Here is a 20411-nt window from a genome sequence, read left to right as displayed (position 1 = left end):
AGTGGCTTACAGACATGTATCAAAGAAGACAAGCTGTATGGCTTTCAAAAGAGAAAGCAGCTGTATTTCCTCAGAGTACAAAAAGAACTCTGAATCACATTTTTCAAAGTGCCCAAACCATCTTCTGGCCATGAGCTGCTGCATGTGTGCCTCTGTGCACACAGAAACAGCAAGTGCTGCACATGGAAGCCAAGACAAGGCTAGGGCGAGGAGGAAGTCCTAAGCCACTGGTACCGAGCAAAGCAAAGTTCCTTGGAGAGGGTGCAGTTCTGGTCAGACACTGTGCTCTCAACCTAGGTAAATAAAAAATCATATAACAAGACACAAAAACACACTTATAACTAACCATTTGGCCTGTGAACTCCCCCACCCCCAACACTAAGTTTAGTAGATCTGGTTAACAATGTGTGTCACTGGCAAACTGCAGTTACAGAAGCTAATGTCAGTTTCTACCAGGTTGGTACACTTTTTTTTGGCATTCATTTTCCTACAGATTACTACTTCAAAAACCCTAAAATCATATCAACAAGAATACATTTTTTTAAAGATTTGTTTTGTTTTGTTTTGCTTTTAAAGATTTATTTTCACTGCAAAGCCAGATATATATATAGAGAGAGAGAGGAGAGACAAAAGAGGAAAACCCCCCATCTGATGGCTCACTCCCCAAGTGAACACAATGGTTGGAGCTGCGCCGATCCAAAGCCAGGAGTCAGGAGCTCTTTCAATTCTCCCATGTGGCTGCAGTGTCCTAAGGCTCTGGGCCATCCTCAACTGCTTTCCCAGGCCACAAGCAGGGAGCTGGATGGGAAGCGGGCTGCTGGGATTAGAACTGCTATCCCTATGGGATCTCAGCCACTAGGCCACCGTGCCCAGCCCAGAATGCATTATTAAATATAAGCGGTAAGGACAGCACTTGGCATAATAATCTAAGATAACAGTTTAAAAAAAAAGATTTGTTTATTTTTATTGGAAAGACAGATTTACAGATAGAAAGAGAGACAGACTGTTCATCTGCTAGTTTACTCTCCAAGTGACCTCTGAAGCTGAGCTGATCCAAAGCCAGGAGCTTCTTCCAGGTTTCCCATGCCATTGCAGGGTCGCAACGCTTTGGGCTGTCCTCTACTGCCTTCTCAGGCCACAAGCAGAGAGTTGGGTGGGAAGCAGAGCAGTTGGGACATGAACCAGCACGCATGAGATCCCGGCACTTACAAGGTGAGGATTTAAAACTAACCATTGTGCTGGGTCCATAAAATTATGTTTTTCTATTGACTTAACGATTTCTCAAGAGCTATTTTTGTTTTGTTTTTAAAGATTCATTCATTTTTTATTTGAGAGCAGATTACAAGAGAAGAGAGAGAAAAAGAACTTCCATCTGCTGGTTCACTCTCTAGATAGCTCCAACAGCCAGTTGAGCTGATTCAAAGCCAGGAGCTTCTTCCAGGTCTCCTATGTAGGAGCAGGGACCCAAAGACCTCAGCCATCTGCTGTTTTCTCAGGCTGTAAGCAGGGAGCTGGGTCAGAAGTAGAGCAGCTGGGACTCGAACTGGTCCCCATATGGGATGCCTATGCTGCAGGCAGCTTTACCCATTATGCCTTGGAAAGTCCCAGCCATGTGGGCATCTGAGCAGTAAATCAATAAACCAGAGTGTTCACAAGCTCTTACCCTTTACATCCCTAAACAGACAGAGACAGAAAGACAGAGATAGGACATTTCTTCTGGGGATAACTTTGTGCCACAGTGGGTTGAGCTGTCCTGTCACCAGCACATCATAGCAGGGTCATGACTGCTCCATTTTTGATCCCTTCCTGATCTAACTAACTGGATGCTGATTTGAGTCCCAGCTGCTCTGCTTCCCATCCAGCTCCCTGCTATGCACCCAGGAAAGCAACCAAAGATGACTCAAGTGCGTGTGCCCATGCCAGCCTAAGAGAGACCAGTACAGAGCTCCTGGCCCCCTGGCTTTAAGCCAGTGACAGGGATGATTACTTTTATTACTCAAACTTGCTATCCCTGTTCCAACAGCTCCTGTTACAAACATCATATATTCACTCAATCTCAGTGTAGGCATACAAAATGCACAATATATTTTTTAAAATTTCAGATTATTTCCTTTTGAGAGGACGAAGATCTGCTTCTTGTTATTAAAAGATCATGGAGGAAGCCCAGAGTTGTGGCATAGCAGCTGTGATATTGGCATTGATATGGCATCAAGTCCCAATGGCTCCACTTCCAATTCAGCTCCCTGCTAATGGCCTGGGAGACCAGCAGAGGATGGCTCAAAGCCTTAGGCCCCTGCACCCACATGGGAGTCCTGGAAGAAGCTCCTGGCTCCTGGCTTTGGTCTGGCTCACCCTTGGCCAGCAATAATGGCCATTTGTGAAGTGAATTGCTATACAGATGAGCTCTCTCTCTCTCTTTTATCTCTCTCTCTCTCTCTCTCAAATGTTCAAATAAATAAATAAATCTAAAAAAGGGGGGGATCAAATGGGCTTTAAAAAAAGGAGGAAGTGGGTTAATCTTTTATCTCTAAAATTACAATATGAGGTAGTATATTTTTGTTGTTTCATACATGTTAGGATGTTATCTTCCCTATTGCTTAAATGTTGCACAAACCCACACTGAGACCACTTAAATTAGAGCCTCATGATTCAAAAAAATAGTGTGATGGGTCTGAAGGTTTGCTAAAGGAGTGGAGCGTTTGGTGGAAGAGTATACAGACTTGCAAACACTTCATTCTAAGGCAGAGAGGGGAACAGGAATCATGGTAGCCTAACTCTTCCAATTCCCTCAGATGATGTAGGTCAGCCAATCAAGAGGGCAGGCTAGGGTAATAGAAAACAAGGATTCTGGAACTGTTTCAGCACCAAACATGAAGGTAGGGAAGAAGGTGTGCTCCTGAGCTGCAGCCCTGCGTGGGGTGGTCTCACCTGTCCCACGTACGGGTAGGCATCTTCTGAGTCAATGCCCCGGTTCCTCTGCACATACTGGAAGGCGTTGGTCATGTAGCCTCCTCCACAGCCGTCATTCTCAGACACACAGTCCACCAGGTTCTGGGGACTCAGATTTAAGAGTTTGCCAGTTTTCTTCTTGAGCTGGCCCTCCAGGGCACCCACAGAGCTAAAAGCCCAACAGGAACCGCACTGGCCCTGAGAGGCACACAGAAAGCATTGTGGGTCATTACTGGTCATATTCTCTACAGGAAATCCAACACAGCTGATAAATTCTAGCACAAGCGTCACCTGTGTTGTGAAACCTCCCAGCTCCCTTTCATTGAACACTTGGGGCTTGCATGGTTCTGTTGCTATCCCTGTGATGGCTAACGGTTACCGCCATTGGTACCAGCAGCCTCAGTAAAGCAGAGTTGAGCCAAAAGTCACTTGGGCAGCAATTCAGCTGGGTTATCTAACCCATTAGTTATGTGACATTGAACAAACTACTAAAATTTCCTTCTGTTTCCTTTTCCGTAATAGGATACATTTTAATGGGGTTGCTATGAAAAGTAAATATTTAATTTATACAAAGAACTTATAAATTCGTAACATATAATATCCTCTCCAAAAAGTACTATTATTATGCTTAGGTGGATAGATTGTAGATTTTGTTTATCTTTCCTATGCTTTCTATTGTGTAAGATCACCACAACAGGGGTTATGTTTAAGCCATCTTGAATCGCTATCAGCACTGTAATGGCAGGGTGCAGAGGGAGGGGCAGAGTCAGAGCAGGGTCGGGAGAGGACTGTGGGAAAACTAGCATTTTTACAGGGGTTAAGAATGTAAGATTGTAAAAGCATTTTTGGAAAGGATATGTGACATATCAATTCTAACTGCAGGATTTGTTTTGCTTAAATATTTGCACAGCGCACAAAAATGTGTACACCAAAGTATTTATTGCAACAATATTTGTAATAAGGAAAAATGAGAAACAAGTCAAATGCATAAAAACAAGAGATGGATAATGGAAGATTTTATATTCTTTCAGCATCAGGAGACAGACACACTGCCATCCCTTGCACCCCTATGCCGGGTAACTTCCCGGCTTAAGAACAAAGAGGCAGAAAAAGGAAGAAGCCATACTACATTTGATGCTCACACCGAGAGTGTACCTGGTTTTTGACAGGAGTGACGTATCCCTTCTTCCGATAGTCCACGGAGTCTGGGGCTCTACCTTCCCAGTCAGGGATGTAAAGGGTGTCATTACTGCGCAAACGAGAGGGGGGTGCTTTGAACCCAGTCATCTTCTGAACCACTTCTTCGCTGGTCTGAGAAAGAATCAGCCAAGTTATCCTTGGGGAACTATGGTCCAAAACGACACTTACGTAAGGAGTCACAGATGCACTCACCATGTCCCCCAAGTGGTTCATGGCCAGTTCGTATGTATGCATACCCAGAGAGGCTTCAAGGTTATGGATGGAAATATGCTTTAGGTTTTTTTCCCAAATTAAGCGTCGAGAGATTTCATCCGCCTAAACAGAGTATAGTTAGTACTTGCACAGACTGTGTGCAAAATGATGTATATAATACTACTATGGAGGCTTTTAGACATAAAACTCAGAATTATAAAGATTTTACAATCAAGTTGGAAAGCTAACTTTGGATTATTAAAATCATGCAGAGAGACACAAATAGTTCAACATAAAGATCTGGGAAGACACAGAAAAATTGCCTATACATTAAAAGCACTCTTGAGAAGCCTTCCTCAAAGAGAAATACAGGACAGCTAACAAGCCAAGGAAGAACAGGGCCTGGCTAGTGGTTAGCTGAGGCACAGCAATGAAAACCCTACGTTACGCTGATAGGGAACAGGGGTGGGTTTGCTTAGCTGAAGTACTTTCTTCGTCTTAGAGAAGGGAGTTTGGAAGCTAAGACTTGGGATCTCAGGCCCCAGCCATCCTGTCATGCTTCCCTTTGGGTCCCCAGGCACCTTGCTGTTATACTGTTTGCTGTGGGTCTTCTTCCATAGCTCCCACTGCGTATCCAGTAGCTCCTCAGGATGTAGAGCAAAACTCACAAGGGGTAGCAGCAGAATCCTGAGACCCCACATCCTGAAAAGGGGAGAATTAGGAGAGAGTCTTGGATTGCACGACCTTGCTAAGGATCAGGAAACATCTGAGGCAGTATTTCCAGAAAAGTGACTCTTAGCCTTTCATGAGTCACAGCCTTCTTTGAGAAACTTATATTCATCTCCCTTAAAAGGAAAATCCATGCACCACACAGTAGTTTTGGAGGATATGTGAACCCAAAGAACCCTTTCCTCTGCACCATGAAGCAGAGGGACACTTGGCTTTGGGAGAAAAGCAGCAAATGGAGGGTGAATTTCACTTGTGAGAACAAACAGTAACAGGAAAGCACTAGCCCTGTTTGGAATATTGGCACAGTGGGTTCCAAGTATTTTGACGATGGGTAAGTGCAACCAGCACTCAGACACACATTTGCACAATCTGCAATAATCACCTGTGTCCTCTAGGGTCCTTGGCAGGCGTGGGCATGGACAAGGTGGGGGGTGGGGTTAGAGAACACGCAAAGGAGACACTTCCAGCTGTTTTGCTTCCTGATTAATTCTTCAAGGCATTCTTTTCCTTTTTGCTTAATTCTGATATTTTTTTCTAGCCCTTGCCAGGAGAGGTAAAATGAACCGTACAAGAAATTTTCACCAAGTTCCCAAAAACATGAATGGTGAAATAAATCATGTGTGGTCCTTCAGTTACATTAAAATAGACATTTTAATTCCATGTCTCCTTGAACTTTTTAAAGTCCCTTGTATTTCCCATTATCTGTCTTCACTGTCTCCTCACTCTAACTTCTCTTCTTCCTCCTTTCTCGTCTCCGCCTGCCTTAGGCAGGAAACTGTCCTAATTTCAACCAGATGCTGCGGGTAGAGAAGTTTTGTTTCTTTTTCCAGCAATGACAAAAAAAAGAAGAAGAAGAAGAAGAAAAAATAAAAAAAAGAAGCCCTCTGTGGCTGCCTCCTATAAGATGTCTGAATCAAGGTTTGTTGAGTCTGTCGAGTGAAAAGCAATGCTCCATGAATAAATTCACAGCTTCTCAGAAGTTGACTCATTTCTTGCCCTGGACTGCTTCATTGTAAGTCTTCCATTTTAACAGGGTGCAGTCAGCAGCAAGTCCCAGGACTTGCCCAATTCTGAATTTATAGTTCTTTTTACGTAATCTTTGCAGACTTTGCAGGATAATGGCAGAACTTGGGAGATTTCTGAGTGGCGAGCACAAGTTAGCACCCCAGACACTCCTCCTCTCCCCCACCTCCTGAACCAACTCTCTTACTCCGTCGGGCAAAAGCAGAAAACTGCCGGAGGTGCTACTACTGAGGGCAGGCAAAGGACTCTGTACTTTCAATCATGCTCATGTAGACAAAATCACACAAAATCTTAAGATTCTAGGCACATCTGGCTAGGAAATAATCCAAGAAAGGCATTTGTTTCATAAATCTTTTTTTTTTTCCAGATTTATTTACTGTTATTGAAAAGTCAGATATACGCAGAGGAAGACAGGAAGATAAAGGCATCTGTTTTCACCTGCACAGCCTACAACACTTACTCCAATTCCCCAGCATTAAATTTTTTAATACTCCCAAAATCAAGAATTAGCAAGACAAAGGAGCTAAATCATTGAGGAAGTTGAAAAATCTTACCTTCTGAAGGAAATCAATGTGGCTCCTTTCAGCTAGGAGTGTGCTGAATGTGGGCGGATGACTGGGGTGCTAGATTTATTCCATCAAGATTGCGGAAGTCAGTTCCAGCAGTTGGCTGGAAAATTTGGATAAGGTCGAGAGGCGGGGATAGGAGCGCTGAGGAGTGTCAGGAAGGAAGGAGGCAGTGGGTTTGCGCAGTGCCTGTGTGTGTGTGCAGCTTTATGTGTCAGGTTGGAGAGTATTTGGTTTCACATGACTGTCTTTAGAGGAACAAAAAAGACCACAACACACATTAGCGAGTTGGAACTTACCTTCATGTGTGACAGAGAAATGGAAGGACTTAAGAACACTGAAGGACGCACTCTTGTTCTCTCCCATCCTTCTTCTTTAATATCCTTCATTATAATATTGAGGGGTTACAATCTTTTCCTACTCTTTTCCTGTTATGATCCACCTCCATAACATTTGATTCTCTCACCTCTGGGATAAAGGAATTAAACACAAAAGGCTAAAAAAGAGTAATATAAAGGAAATCATAGCTTCTAAAATTATAGTTTGTGAAGCTGCTGTAAATTTGTCATCACTTCCAGAAAGGGAACTGGTATTGCTGACTGCGTGCATGCCCAGAAAGTCCAGATGAAACTGGTCCTAAAAGTAATCAAAACCAACATTCCTGGCTTGTGCCAGCACTGCAGTCAGAGCCCTGGGTTCTGATGGATCCACATGTGACTCTGCTGCTAACACGCTCAGATGTCGGGATGCCTGATGAGCATTATGCCTCAACTGTTAAAATCCCCCGTCTACGTCCAGTCACATGAGTGTCTCCAAATAATTTCCTAACATACAGCATGTGACAGATCATAAGAATCTGTTCAGTCATCAAATCACATCCCTACACTCCCTTTTCCTCCATAAACAGATATGCAGAAAGAGGGAAAGAAGGTCACTGGGATAGAAAGCTAATTATATCTGGGATTTGGGTTTCAGTTTCTAACTGGATTCAACTCGCAGAGCCTTAAAGAAGACAGGATTAGATCTCTGGACCTTCAGTCGCTAATAACCATTTGGTCCTTAAAGGAAAACCAGTTCTAGGACTGGACAAACTTTCCCATCTTTAACTCCAGAACAGGATTTAAGCAAGGAAAGGCATCCATCATGTATCCCAGGGCCTTCAAGTTCCAACTCTACCCTCCCCCTTCGTGAACTTGGGCAGCCCCCACCCGCAACCTTGTGATCAGGATGTTTACTCAGAATGCGTCAGGATCAGGAGGACAAGTGAGGGGGAGTGATTAGAACTCTGATTTCTGATTCCTACAATTAAAAATCACAAATGTGGTTTATGCCTGTTTGGAGATCAACCTATGGTTTCCTCTACTTGTGAATGCTTTGTAAGAACTGGAAAGGAAGAGTCGCAATCAAGTTCACACAACACAAATTTTACAAAAGGAAAAAATATTTTGTTTTAAAATCTTTGCTACATGTCATTATTTTTGCCACTGTAAGGCTCAGCACAGATGCCAGCAAAACAGAAATGGCCAACAAGAAAAAAAAAAAAATCAAAAATAAAACCCTGAAGGAAAGGCAGAAACAAACCCCCCAGAGCATCTTCTCCCACCCTCCCCGCTCCCCCAAACCCTATAATAACTGTACAATATTATAGTCCTGATCACATTTAAAAACAGTTGATTATTAAAAAAACAAGGATTCCATTGGAAACTCAACTTTTTGGTTTCATAAACTGTGATATAAATATATATGTATACTGTATGTGTGCACAAAGAATACAAAAATAAACTGTCTCCTTTCCACTTCACTACCTGGCACTGGAACGGAGACAAAAGGGAGGGAAACCCAGCAAACGACATTCCCTCAGTCTCTCCAAGGCCATTGGTGATCTGCAGTCCCTGATGACTAGGTTTAATATGCCTTCTGCTTATTAATTCAGCCTTGCACTTAGATATTGGCCGGAGCCAATTAAAACAAAATGGCTGACATATAGAACTAACCTGAGGAAGGTAAAAGGTGAGAGCAGAAACTTGTATCTGCGTTTATTTGGCTATAGTTCATTACCAAGTAACCCTGTTGGGATGGGAGTCCAGGCCCCATCCATCATAGGAAATTATACTTGCAATCTAAAGCAAAATCCAATCTCCAGACTGGAGGAGGAACAAAGAGAAAAGAACTACCAGCCCAGGAGAGACCCAAATGCTTCTTGATAGCCTGGGTATCTTGAAGTTAAGATGATCAAAGAGGCTACATTGCAAGAGAATCTGTATTTGGCTTATACTCCAACAATGAAGATTTTCACTAGATCTGCTAAATCCAAGAAGTTGAGTTTCCATGCAGAAATAACCTCTATATAACACACACATACATACATAAGGTGTGATTCTGAAAAAAATGCAGCATTATTATCCTTATGGCCAAGTCCGGGGGTTCTGAAAGTGTTTATCTTGCCAGCCTACTTTGATTATGATTGTAGATCTTCCAAAAAAGCTGAGAGCACCAAATATGGGAGTAATCTAGCTTTATCACTGAATATGTTTGATAAGAGACCAACCATAACAACAGAAGACTTGATGTATTTGCCTGAAGTTGCATATCAGCTGGGCATAGACACAGTGCAGCAAGGACATTTATTTAAATACTCTGGCTGCAATACTAAGTGGAAAATACCTGGAAGATTTAACTTCTTAGGACTCTTTGAAAAGCACACAGAAAGATAAAGATAAAATTTCGGATAAGTTTTTGCATAACTCCCTAATAGGGAGAAACAAGCACAGAAAAACACACACACACACTCTCTCTCTCTCTCTCTCTCTCTCTCACTCACATGTTTTTTTTTTCCCCAAGGGAATTGCTCACAGGCAACATAAAGAGCCTATGCTCACTTCCTAAAGCCTCATACATACCTACCATGTTTTGTGATCCTCAAATATGAGGACTATTTTTCTCTCCTTTCCTTCATTCCATTTAGAATTTCTTTCCAAAAGCAAACCACAGTATCCAAGGAAAATAGCGGAGCTCTGGTTCTTCTGGCCAGCCCCTTGACACTACCTCAGATTGAAAGCGTACAACGTCTAGCCAGGAGAAATACAGACAGGCATTCTATTCTCATCTAGCCTCAAATGTTCAAAGGGCCCTAACATCCTTGGAAACCCATTCCATTCCTTCAAAAAATGTTAGGTTGCAGAGGCAGGAGGGCAGGGGAGAGTCTCAAAGGAAAAGGGGCTACATGTCAGGGGTGAGGGAAGGGAAGGGAGAGGACTTTTTATTCTGTTTACAGAAAGATTTGCTTTTTCAAAACAAAGTAATTTTTTTCTCCCCCACCCCTTATCCTCACCCCAACAGTTCTATTCTGAAAACGAAGGAAACATAGTTAGGTCAGGAAATTCTTCATTGTTGTAGCTGTTGCTCTGGTCTCCAAGCATAGAAAGCATCTCCTAGTAAGAGGAAAAGATTAAACTTAGGTCATCCACCTCAATTACCTACGCTTACCAAGCTCCTACCCAACATCCCCTGCATCACCACACCGACCTCACAGCCTCCAGGGTGCGAGGCTCTCTGTTCCTGCTTCCTCACAGCATGTCACTCCTTTAGATCACAACCTTTCTCCCCATTCCCCTTGCTGTTGTCATCCTACAGCTCCAAAGTTCTGCTCTTTTTTTTTAAATATAGATTTTCCATAATACATTTTCCCTGAATTTTTTTGGAGATCCTTTGTGTGGGATATTCCTTAGCCTATGTTTCCACCAATGGCTACTTCCTTCTTCCAACTTGTGCTGTAGGCTAGTTCTTCCCCTGTCTTGTCACAGACTACACCATTTACTCTTGCAGTCCCTTCAGGATAGATAGATGGATACAGGGAAGGGGGAAGAGGAAGCCTTCAAAAAATTTATGGGGAAAGAATGGAATTTAAAATTTATTTTAGTGCAAACATTTTTGAAATCCACATGCTACTTTTTTTCTTAAAGCACATTTTTCACAAACTTTTCTGTAAAAATTTAAAAGACAGAGTTACAGAGACAGAAGCAGAGAGAGATCTTACATCTGCTGGTTCATTCTCCAAATGGCTGCCTACAGCAGCTTCTTCTATATGTGTGTAGGGATGTCTTCCACACAAATGCAGGGTCCCCAGGCCTTGGGATATCTTCCGTTGTTTTCTTAGACACATTAGCAGAGAGTCACATGGGAAGTAGAGAGCTGGCTTTGAATTGGCACCATATGGGAATACCAGCATTGCAAGTGGTGACTTAACATGTAACACCCAGTTCCGGGCCCTTCACAAATGTTTTGAGGACCTCTTAAATGCATGGATTTCAAAAAAAATTTAACACCAAAATAAACTTCAAGTTTCTTTTTTTCCATAAGCCTTCTGAAATACCCTCAATATATTCTAATCCCAAAACTATTGTGTAGTCAAGATGTGGATCAACAAAAATGAACCAAAATAACCTTTTCTGGCATCTTCAAATACCACTTCACATCTCACTCTGGCTGGTTGGTTAAAGCTGTGACTTGTACTAAGTTCACAATATTTCCAATTCCTGACATTTCTCCCTACACATCCCACCTAATTCCAACCAACCACCTCAGTCTAGGTAAGTTTCCTTGTCTCCTTTCTTTGACCCCTTCCTCTCCTAGCTTCTGATTTCCTGAAGTCTTCTCACTTCTCACCTGGAAGACCTCAGGCTGGCTAGTTTGCTGTGCTGATGGCTGCTGAACATGCTGCTCGCCAGAACTTGACCGATGATGAGGCTGCTGGCCCTGCCACTGGGGCCAGACACCTACACCCTCTGCTGTCCGAGTCGGGAACTGGCCTGCAGGCTGTCCAGTCTCTGGAGCTAGAAACACAGTATGTATCATCAATTTATTAGTTCCACTGGAGAGGAGAAACTGACTTATACCTAAATGAAAGCCATTTATTTTATCTAGGATACCTCTGTCCTTCCCAACAGACACTTCATGCCTCTTCTGTTTTAAAACCTAGCCCCAAATGATTTTTTCTTTCTTAGCTAGTAGCCTTTGCAGACTCATCTCTTTCTTTTGATTAAATTGGCATACTACTAACCACACTTTTTTTAAAAGATTTTTTTTATTGAAAAGTCAGAGAGAAAGGAGGAGAGACAGACAGATCTTTCATCCCCTGGTTCACTCCTCACATGGCCACAGACCTGAGCCCATCCAAAGCCAGGAGCCAGGAGCTCCTATGTGAGCATAGGTTCTCAAAGCTTTGGGCCATCCTCTACTGCTTTCCTAGGGTACAAGCAGGGAACTGGATGAGAGGTAGAGCAGCTAGGACACAAACCAGCGTCCATATGGGATCTCAGAACATGCAAGGTGAGGATTTAGGCACTAGGCTAACACTGGGCCCAAATTTCATATTTTATGTGCTCTTTGTTATATATGCTAAGGTTGTTTTTTATGTGGGTTTTATTTTATTCATTTATTTATTAAAGACTTGTCTATTCGGAAGGGAGAGTGAGAGAAACAAGGACAAAGATAGGGAGAAAAGAGATGTTGAATCTTCTGGTTTACTTCCAAAATTGCTGCAAACGGTCAGGGCTGGGCCAGGCTGAAATCAGAAGTCTGGAACTCCAGCTGGGTCTTCCATATGGGCATCAGGAAGCCAGATTGGAAGCAAAGCAGCAGAGACTCAAACCAGCACCCTAATATGGGATGCTGGCATTGTGATCAGTGGCTTAACCCAAGGCACCACAACACTGGCCTGTGGGTAGGTTTTAAATTACACATGGATTGCTTATCTTGCATCTCCCTACCATTACATTAGAGAACCAAAGACAGAAATGACGAACTCTAACTACCAAATCTTTTCTCTTTATTGGTACGGTATTCCTGGTATCAACTAACCAAAGTTGGATCCACGACTGGTCAGACTGGGGTAGGCAGCAGCACCAGATGATGCAGTGGAAGCACTAGATAGGGACATGGAGTTGAAGGAGGATGGAGACTGAAAGTTACCCACACCAAACTGGGTAGAACGAGTCTTGGTTGCAGCCTGGGAAGCCACCTGCTGAAGACAGAAAGGGAAAGACAACAAATGGATTGTTATCATTATTGCATATAGCATTCAGAGAATGAACACTGTCAAAACTGTATTCCAGGCCCGGCTGCGGGCCTAGCAGCTAAAGTCCTCGCCTTGAATGCACCAGGATCCCATATGGGCCCCGGTTCTAATCCCAGCAGCTCTACTTCCCATCCAGCTCCCTGCTTGTGACCTGGGAAAACAGTCCAGGACGGCCCAAAGCTTTGGGTCCCTGCACCCGTGTGGGATACCCGAAAGAAGTTCCTGGATCTTGGCTTCGGATCAGCATAGCATCGGCCTTTGTGCTCACTTGGGGAGTGAATCATTGGACGGAAGATCTTCCTCTCTGTCTCTCCTTCTCTCTACATATCTGACTTTAAAAACAAAACAAAACAACACAAAACTGTATTCCAGGTCCTGGTACAAGAGCCTAGTGGCTAAATCCTCGCCTTGCAACTCCTGGGATCCCAAATGGGTGCCAGTTCATATCCTACTTCCTATCCAGCTCCCTGCTTGTGGCCTGAGAAAGCAACAGAGGATAGCCCAAGACTTTGGGTCCCTGCACCCATGTGGGAGACCCAAAGAAGCTCCATGCTCCTGGTTTCAGATCAACTCAGCTCCAGCTGTTGCAGCCATTTGGAGAGTAAACCAGCAGTAAGGAAATCTTTCTCTATATACATCCTTCTGTCTGCAAAATCTGACTTTCCAACAACAACAAAAAATAAATCTTAAAAAAAACTGCATTCCACTGAACATATTTCTTCTAACTCCAAGTCTCACCAGTATTATTTTAGGTAGTGGAGATAAAAATACAAAAAGCAAAGAACTATGAGACTAATAAAAGGAAATTGTGAGAGGGGCAGGCAAAAGGCATAGCTGTTAAGCCACCAGTTGGCATGACCCTGTTGCATACTGGAATACATGGGTTCAATCCCAGGCTCCAGCTCCTGACTGTACCTTCCTGTTAATGCAACAGAAGCAACAAAGGCAACAGAGATGGTTCAGGTAACTGAGTCACTGCCAACTACTTGGGAGAACTGGAATGCATCCCCAGCCCCTTGTGTCAGCCCAGCCCAGCCCAGCCCTTACAGTTCTAAGCAACTGGAGAGTCAGTCAGTAGATGCAAATGCTTTCCATCTCAGCTCTCCAATAAACAAATACATAAACAGTTGTAAGAACTAAGTGAAAATATTTTTAGTAAATTGCAAAATTACATAGAACTAAAGAAACATTAATAATAGAAGGATACTTCAGAAGGCTCACTGCAAATGAAATTCAAAGATGGTTATATTTCAGTGCAAACACTTCATCCACAGTGAGACTTTTTGCAAAGATTTACACGAGTGGCACTGTGGTGTAGTGAATAAAACCACTGACCAGCATCCCACATGGACTCCAGTTTGTGTTCCAGCTTCTCTACTTCCAATCCAGCTCCCTGCATGATGGCCTGGGAAAATCTCCAGAAGATAGTTCAAATGTTTGAGTACGTACCACTCACATGGGAGACCCAAAGGAAGCTCCTGGTTTGTGGTGTCTACCTGGCCTAGCCCTGACCATTATAGCCATCTAGGGAGTGGACGAGCAGATGGAAGCACTCTCTCAGCTGCTCTTTCAAATAAATAAAAGTAATCTTTAATAAAGAATGATGAGAGGAAGAGAAAGAGGAAGGAAGGGAAGAAAGAAGGGAGGAAAGGAGGGAGGGAAAGAGAAGGAAATAGAAGAGAGAGAATGAATAAACTCATTTGATGGATATATGGAAAAAGCTTTATTTATTTAAAAGGCAAAACTACAGAGAGAGAGAAAGAGAAAGGAAAAAAAGACAGAGAAAGCTTCCATCAACTAGTTCCGTATGTGTCCACAAACGCCAGAACTAGGTCAAGCTAAAGCCAGAAGTCAGGAGCCTCATTCAGGTCTGCCACATTAGTGCAGGGACCCAAGCACCTGGGTTATCTTCTACTGCTTTCCCAGGCCATTAGAGGGGAGCTAGATCTGAAGTAAAATAGCTGGAACTCAAACCACTACTTGTAAGACATATGAATTGTAAGCAGCAGATTAATGTGCTGTATAATAATACTGACTAATTCATCCATAGTTTTCTGGTAATATGCATTTTTATGAAGTTTTTGAAAACTGTCATATGCATGGGCTCCAGGGCTGCTCCCTTTGGGGTGAGTACACTGACCAAGGGGGGAGGTCTCCGGAGTGGGGCTAGGCAGGCCCACCTGCGGCTCTCATTGGGCGGCAGATGGGATTGGGGTGGGGCGCGACTTTGGGCCTGGGATAAACTTCCTGAGGCCTCTCGGCTGCGGGTGGGTCCTGGGACGGGGCGTCTCATGCCTGGATCCCACAGGCCAGCCACCACATGCATGTGCACGTGGTGAGCTGGGCCCGGGCCTGCCTAGGCTCCAGGGCTGCTCCCTTTGAGGTGAGTACACTGACAGCCCGGCAGGGGAGCTCTGGGATTTTGGTGGTTTGAATTGCTGCTTATGTAGCTCCATGTTGAACCCACTGTATTTCTGGGAGGTGAATATATCCTAAAGATTCCCAATGACAGTTACTCTTCCTTTGAAGAACGTGTTATCACTTAGCAATGCTGACCACCAAATACCAGTCCATGCAAAAGCTATGGCGCGGGGCTTGTCCAGCAGAATCATATTCTGTTACCTGACATGATGATGGATCAGGAGAATGGTCACTTTGGTCAGGGCCATTACATTAACTAGCACTTGAGAGCCATATCCAGGGGTAGATTCTGTGGGGGCTGTGTGGGCCAAGCCCTGTGGAAATTCTAGCCCCACTGTTCCTGCTAAGACAGGAGGTGAACTGAGTAGGGCTGGCTCATGGACCCACTGGTATGCACAAAATCTGGCACTGGGAGAGGTTCTGATGGAGGAGCCTGAGCAACTCCTCTGGCAGGACACAGACCCTGCAGGTAAGCGCAAGAAGCATGAATGGAAATAGTCCAGAGTAGGCCACGAGAAGTTTCCCACTGGCATGCATTTGGCATGGATCAGGGGCAGACCAGGCTGAATCAGTTCACGTCATCCACTGGCAAATCCAAGTACCAGAACAGTGTGTGGGTCGAGCCAGGTTCGGTTGCGATAAAAACCAGTCCACAATACAGAATGCCAAGGTGAGGTTGTCTGTACCGGATATGACTGCAGTGCCCATCCAGTGCATGTGAGAACCAGGAAGGGAGGGGGCAGAGCCAGCAGGGGAATATGAGGGTGGTTCCCCTGCTGGACAGCTACTCCCACTGGAGAGCATGAGCTGGGATGGGGGCAGACCAGACTAGGCAGGGCTACAACACCTGTGCGCCTCATGTGGACTAGATCAGGGAAAAGCCAGGCTGGGCTGATTATTCCTACTGGTGCAAACAAAATTAGAGTGGGTGAAGGTTGTTTGGGCTTAGCCACAGCATCAACTGGCAGAAGCTGGCACTGGGGGCTAATTCTGTCAAGTTAAACTGCAGAACCACCTGGAAAGTGCATAATCCGGGAGTGAGAGACCTGGGAGGGAAATTAGCTGGTTCACTCCCCAAGTGGCTGCAACACCCAGAGCTGAGCTGGTCCAAAATGAGGAGCCAGCAGCTTCTTCTGGGTCTCCCAAGCAGCCACAGGGTCCCAAGGCCTTGGGCCATACTCTACTGCTTTCTCAGGCCACAAATGGGAGCTGGATGGGAAGTGGAGCAACCAGGATACGAACTGGTATTCATTTGGGATCCCAGAGCATGCAAGGCGAGAACTTTAGCCACAAGGCAAGCGTGACAGGCCTAAAAATGCTTATTTTAAATTATATTCTCCACCAACTTTTTGAAGTTTCCTTGTATTGTATGTAAAGAAACACATTATGAATCTTTTTATGATTCACTTTATTCTGTATTCATCTGTTTCTAGCATTTTTACAAAAAATAAATAAAGGTAAATTTTTCTCACCATAATTGCAATGCATGAACATTGTGGAATGTTTAGGAAAAGGCAAATTCAAAAGAAAACAAGAGTTATTCATAATTCTATCACCAAAGATGCATGGTTAGTTAGCATACTTGCATAATCTCTTCCAGCTCTCATTTTCTGATGGATTTTTGGGGGCTGACAATGTGATAATTCTACATTGCTTACAATGGCAGCATCCCATATTTGAATGCTGGTTTGAGTCCTATATACTCTGCTTCCAGTGCAGCTCCCTGCTAATGTACCTGGGAAGGCAGCAAAAGATGGCCCAAGTGCTTGGACCCCTGTCATCCACATGGGAGACCAGGGTGGAGTTCCCAACTCCTGATTTCAGCCTGGCCCACACCTGGCTTCTGCAGTGATTTTGGGAAATAACCAGCAGACCAAAGATCTGTCTGTGTAGCTTTTAAATAAATACATATTTTTAAAAGAAAAATTATTCCTTAACCCACAGATTCACATTTTCTGGTTCAAAGACATAGATTAATGAGAAGCATCTATGAAACCAAACAAAGAAATTCTTTATTCCAAAACCACTTTACACTGTGAAAGACACCAGCCTTCTTTACCTCCTCAAAATCTTTCACTGAAATTTCTGTAGGAATCTGTCTCTGCCTTCTTAATTTTGCCACAATAAACTTCTAAAGAGAGCTACAACTGCCAAAGAAACAACAAATGCTGTCACAATATGAAATCAAAGACATTGGCCAAGAGACTTCATGTATTTGAGATCTGTCAAAGCAATATAGTAGCATTTATTGGTCTCAACACCAAAGTTCATCATAGCTAATGGAAAAATGCATAGTCACCCTATGTATGTTTTTTACATAATAAAGACCATACTGCATGAGCCAAGGTCATAGTATAACAGGCTAAGCCTCCGCCTGCTATGCTGGCATCTCATATGGGTACTAGTTCATATCCAGACTACTACACTTTTGATCCAGCTCCCTGCTTATGGCCTGGAAAAGCAGTGGATGGCTAAAGTCTCAGGGCCCTTGTACCAATGATGGGGGACCCAGAAAAAGCTTCTGGTTCCTTGTTTATAATCAGCTCAGTGCCAGCCAATGCAGACATTTGGGAAGTGAATCAGCAGATGGAAGATGTTTCTTTTTCCCTGCTTTTCTGTAACTTTGCCTTTCAAATTAAATAAAATAAACCTTATTGTGTAACAATTCTGTAGCCTATATTTAGTTTTGGCTTTTTATTTAAGATATCTTTAGTAGTATCTTTTTGAAAGGCAGAGTTACAGAGAATAGAGTGAATACAGAATTACAGCAGATCTGCTGATCCACTCTCTAAATGACCACAACAGCTGGAGCTGAGCCGTGCTGAAACCAGGAGCTTCCTCAAGGTCTCCTGCATGGGGAGCAGGGACCCAAATACATGGGCCATCTTTCGTTGCCCTCCAAAGCATATTAGTAGAGAGCTGGATTATAAGTGGAGCAGCAGGAAGCAAACCAACACCCACATAAAATGTTAGGAAGCATTTTAACTTGCTGCAAAACAACACTGGCTCCAATAAACGAATAATTAAAAAATACACTGTGGGCCCGGCACAATAGCCTAGTGGCTAAAGACCTTGCCTTGCATGCACCAGGATCCCATATGAGCACTGGTTTATATTCCAGCAGCTCCACTTCCCATCCAGCTCCCTGCTTGTGGCCTGGGAGAGCAGTTGAGGACAGCCCAAAGCCTTTGGGACACTGCACCTGCGTAGGAGACCTGGAAGAGCTCCTGGCTCCTGGCTTCAGATCAGCTCAGCTCAGGTCATTGCGGCCACTTGGCAAATGAACCAGCAAAGGGAAGATCTTTCTGTCTCTCCCTCTCTCTGTAAAATTTGCCTTTCCAATTAAAGAAAAAAATAAATCTTAAAAAAAGAAACAAGGAACCAAACAAAAATAACACAAAGAGGACACGCAGCTAGGGAGCTGTACCTGGGCAGAGAAGCCTGGGCGAGTGCTAGGAGTCCAATTTGAGGCTGTTCCCTGGGTGGGGTTGGAGTGACGGGAAATCTGGGCCAACATCTGCCCCGCCGAGGCCGATGGCTGGACAATGGTTACAGGAGGAGCGAGACCACTATTCCTAGGAGTGAACAAATAGCAAAGTAGAGCATTAAACTGGATTCATCATAGAGGCTAGGAAGCAAAGGACTTCATGCCATTCCCAGATCCCCTCCACTGCCTGGGGGTTAAGAAAAACTCGATAACAGAATTCAGAAAAGACAAGAAAAACCAACAAACACACTGACCAGGACACACACAGATGGAACAAAAACATGGAAATACAAGAGGTGCAAAGAAACAGGAGATCCTACAAGTTCCACTGCTTTGCCTAAAATAACCAGAGAAAGCAAGGGAAGAAGCAGACTTGGATTCAGTCAGTGAATACGCCCAGGCTCTGTCAAGTAGCACACAAACATGGGCTCACCTGAAATTCTCTGCCGGCCGGGGGTTAGGAGGGAATGTGTTGCCCTGGGAGAATAGCTGTTGGCTGGCAGGGACAGTGTTGGAAGAGATGGCTTTACTCTGATCTGTGGACCAAAAGGAGTTGGGGGAGGACCAGTCAAGGAGGTGTAGTGCATCAGTTCAGCAAGTTCCTACTCATTCATGAGGTGTCATGATTGAGTAGAAAGGTTACTGACTGGGCAGAAGCAGGCCTATCAGCAAGTGATCTGAATGAGAGCTTAAAAGGAAGAAATATACCTGCGGTGATGTTGGAATAGATTTCTGAATATCGAGGGTCTCTATCTTGGGCAAACAGACTATCTGACTTCTCAAGGGGCTTGCTGTGTTCTGGCCCTGTGGTTGTAACAGGCTGAACAGAAATCTGTGGAACACAACAACAAAAAGGACCATTAAAGGTTTAACATACAAGCCAATAACCCCCAAATTTATATAACATACACACATTCTCTGCTACTAGGGGAAATTACTAAGGAACAGTTCATTATAGCTTTAAGGAAGAAAATACAAACTTGCCTGGGAATGATTGTAGCTAGTCAGTCCATCTCTGCCTGGGACCATGTCCAGTTCTGCTTGCTGTTGCTGCTGCCTATTTGTTAAAGACCAGTTTGAGTGAGGAGACAATCTTAAAAAATAAATCTAACAACAACAAAAAATGGGGTTGTAGATGGCTATTCCCTAAGCTAGAGATGACTCAATAGATGATTCCTCCACCTTGTCTTTTTTTTTTCTATCATGCATTTTTATTTTTATTTTATTTATTTATTTTTTTATTGTTAATAACATTGTATTATGTGATACAGTTTTATAGGTGCTTGGATTTCCCCCACTCCTCCCACAACCCTCCCCCCATGGGGCATAACCACAGTTCAAGTTCAGTTGAGATTCCTCCACCTTGTCTTACCTGGGGGCCAGCTGCCCTGAGCCAACTTCCACGGGTAAACCAGCTGTAGGGCCTAGCTGGGGCCTCTGGATTGGGTTAGATAGTGTAGGCCGTGGTTCCTGGCTTGAGTTCCTGGAGAAATCAGACAGAACAAAGATAAAAAGAAAGAAATCTGCACAAAAAGCTACGCTGATTAATCTGTGGGTAGGGCAGTCACTAATAATTTTCCTTTAAAGTTTAATACTACAGGTAACCCACGAGCTCAGTTTTAGCAAATAATTCATTCTGTGGACAACATGGTACAATGAGACACTCTGTCCAAAGGCACAGGGTTCATTATCTTGGGTTTTAACTCTTAGATAATCAATATCTGCTGGTAGTAAATGTGCATATATATTCATTTAGGGTTTTTAAACA

General features: G+C 43.7%; 2 protein-coding genes across 8 annotated transcripts in view; both read right to left on the bottom strand.

Annotated features, from left to right (window-relative positions):
- Positions 1-2584: 2584 nt before the first annotated feature.
- LOC121166470 (cathepsin K-like) lies at positions 2585-7099 on the bottom strand. Of its 2 annotated transcripts, XM_040995595.1 has the most exons (5): positions 6648-7098; positions 4923-5043; positions 4342-4464; positions 4105-4260; positions 2585-3147 (listed from the first exon to the last, which is right to left on the bottom strand). In XM_040995595.1, the coding sequence occupies exons 2-5, from the start codon at positions 5040-5042 to the stop codon at positions 2824-2826; spliced, it is 723 nt and encodes a 240-aa protein (XP_040851529.1). In that variant the 5' UTR covers position 5043; positions 6648-7098; the 3' UTR covers positions 2585-2823. The 2 variants fall into 2 exon arrangements, with proteins under 2 accessions (XP_040851529.1, XP_040851528.1); XM_040995594.1 differs by having other exon boundaries at positions 4923-7099.
- Positions 7100-8552: 1453 nt separating this feature from the next.
- Positions 8553-20411, bottom strand: part of LOC121166469 (aryl hydrocarbon receptor nuclear translocator-like) — a 49401-nt gene continuing 37542 nt past the window's right edge. For 3 of the 6 annotated variants that reach the window (XM_040995590.1, XM_040995587.1, XM_040995591.1), the window contains 8 exons: positions 20016-20126; positions 19628-19700; positions 19352-19475; positions 19077-19179; positions 18584-18731; positions 12519-12681; positions 11325-11491; positions 8553-10090 (listed from right to left, as the gene is read on the bottom strand). In XM_040995590.1, the coding sequence (XP_040851524.1) occupies positions 10001-10090; positions 11325-11491; positions 12519-12681; positions 18584-18731; positions 19077-19179; positions 19352-19475; positions 19628-19700; positions 20016-20126 (979 nt within the window). In that variant the 3' untranslated portion in view covers positions 8553-10000. The remainder of the gene's footprint in view (positions 10091-11324; positions 11492-12518; positions 12682-18583; positions 18732-19076; positions 19180-19351; positions 19476-19627; positions 19701-20015; positions 20127-20411) is intronic. The other 3 variants (XM_040995588.1, XM_040995593.1, XM_040995589.1) reach the window with 2 other exon arrangements.

The sequence above is a fragment of the Ochotona curzoniae genome, unplaced genomic scaffold, assembly GCF_017591425.1.
Source record: "Ochotona curzoniae isolate NIBS_2020 unplaced genomic scaffold, NIBS_Ocur_1.0 patch141, whole genome shotgun sequence".
NCBI classification, from domain to species: domain Eukaryota; kingdom Metazoa; phylum Chordata; class Mammalia; order Lagomorpha; family Ochotonidae; genus Ochotona; species Ochotona curzoniae.
Note: the sequence above shows the minus strand (reverse complement) of the source record. Positions and strands in the feature narration are given on the sequence as shown.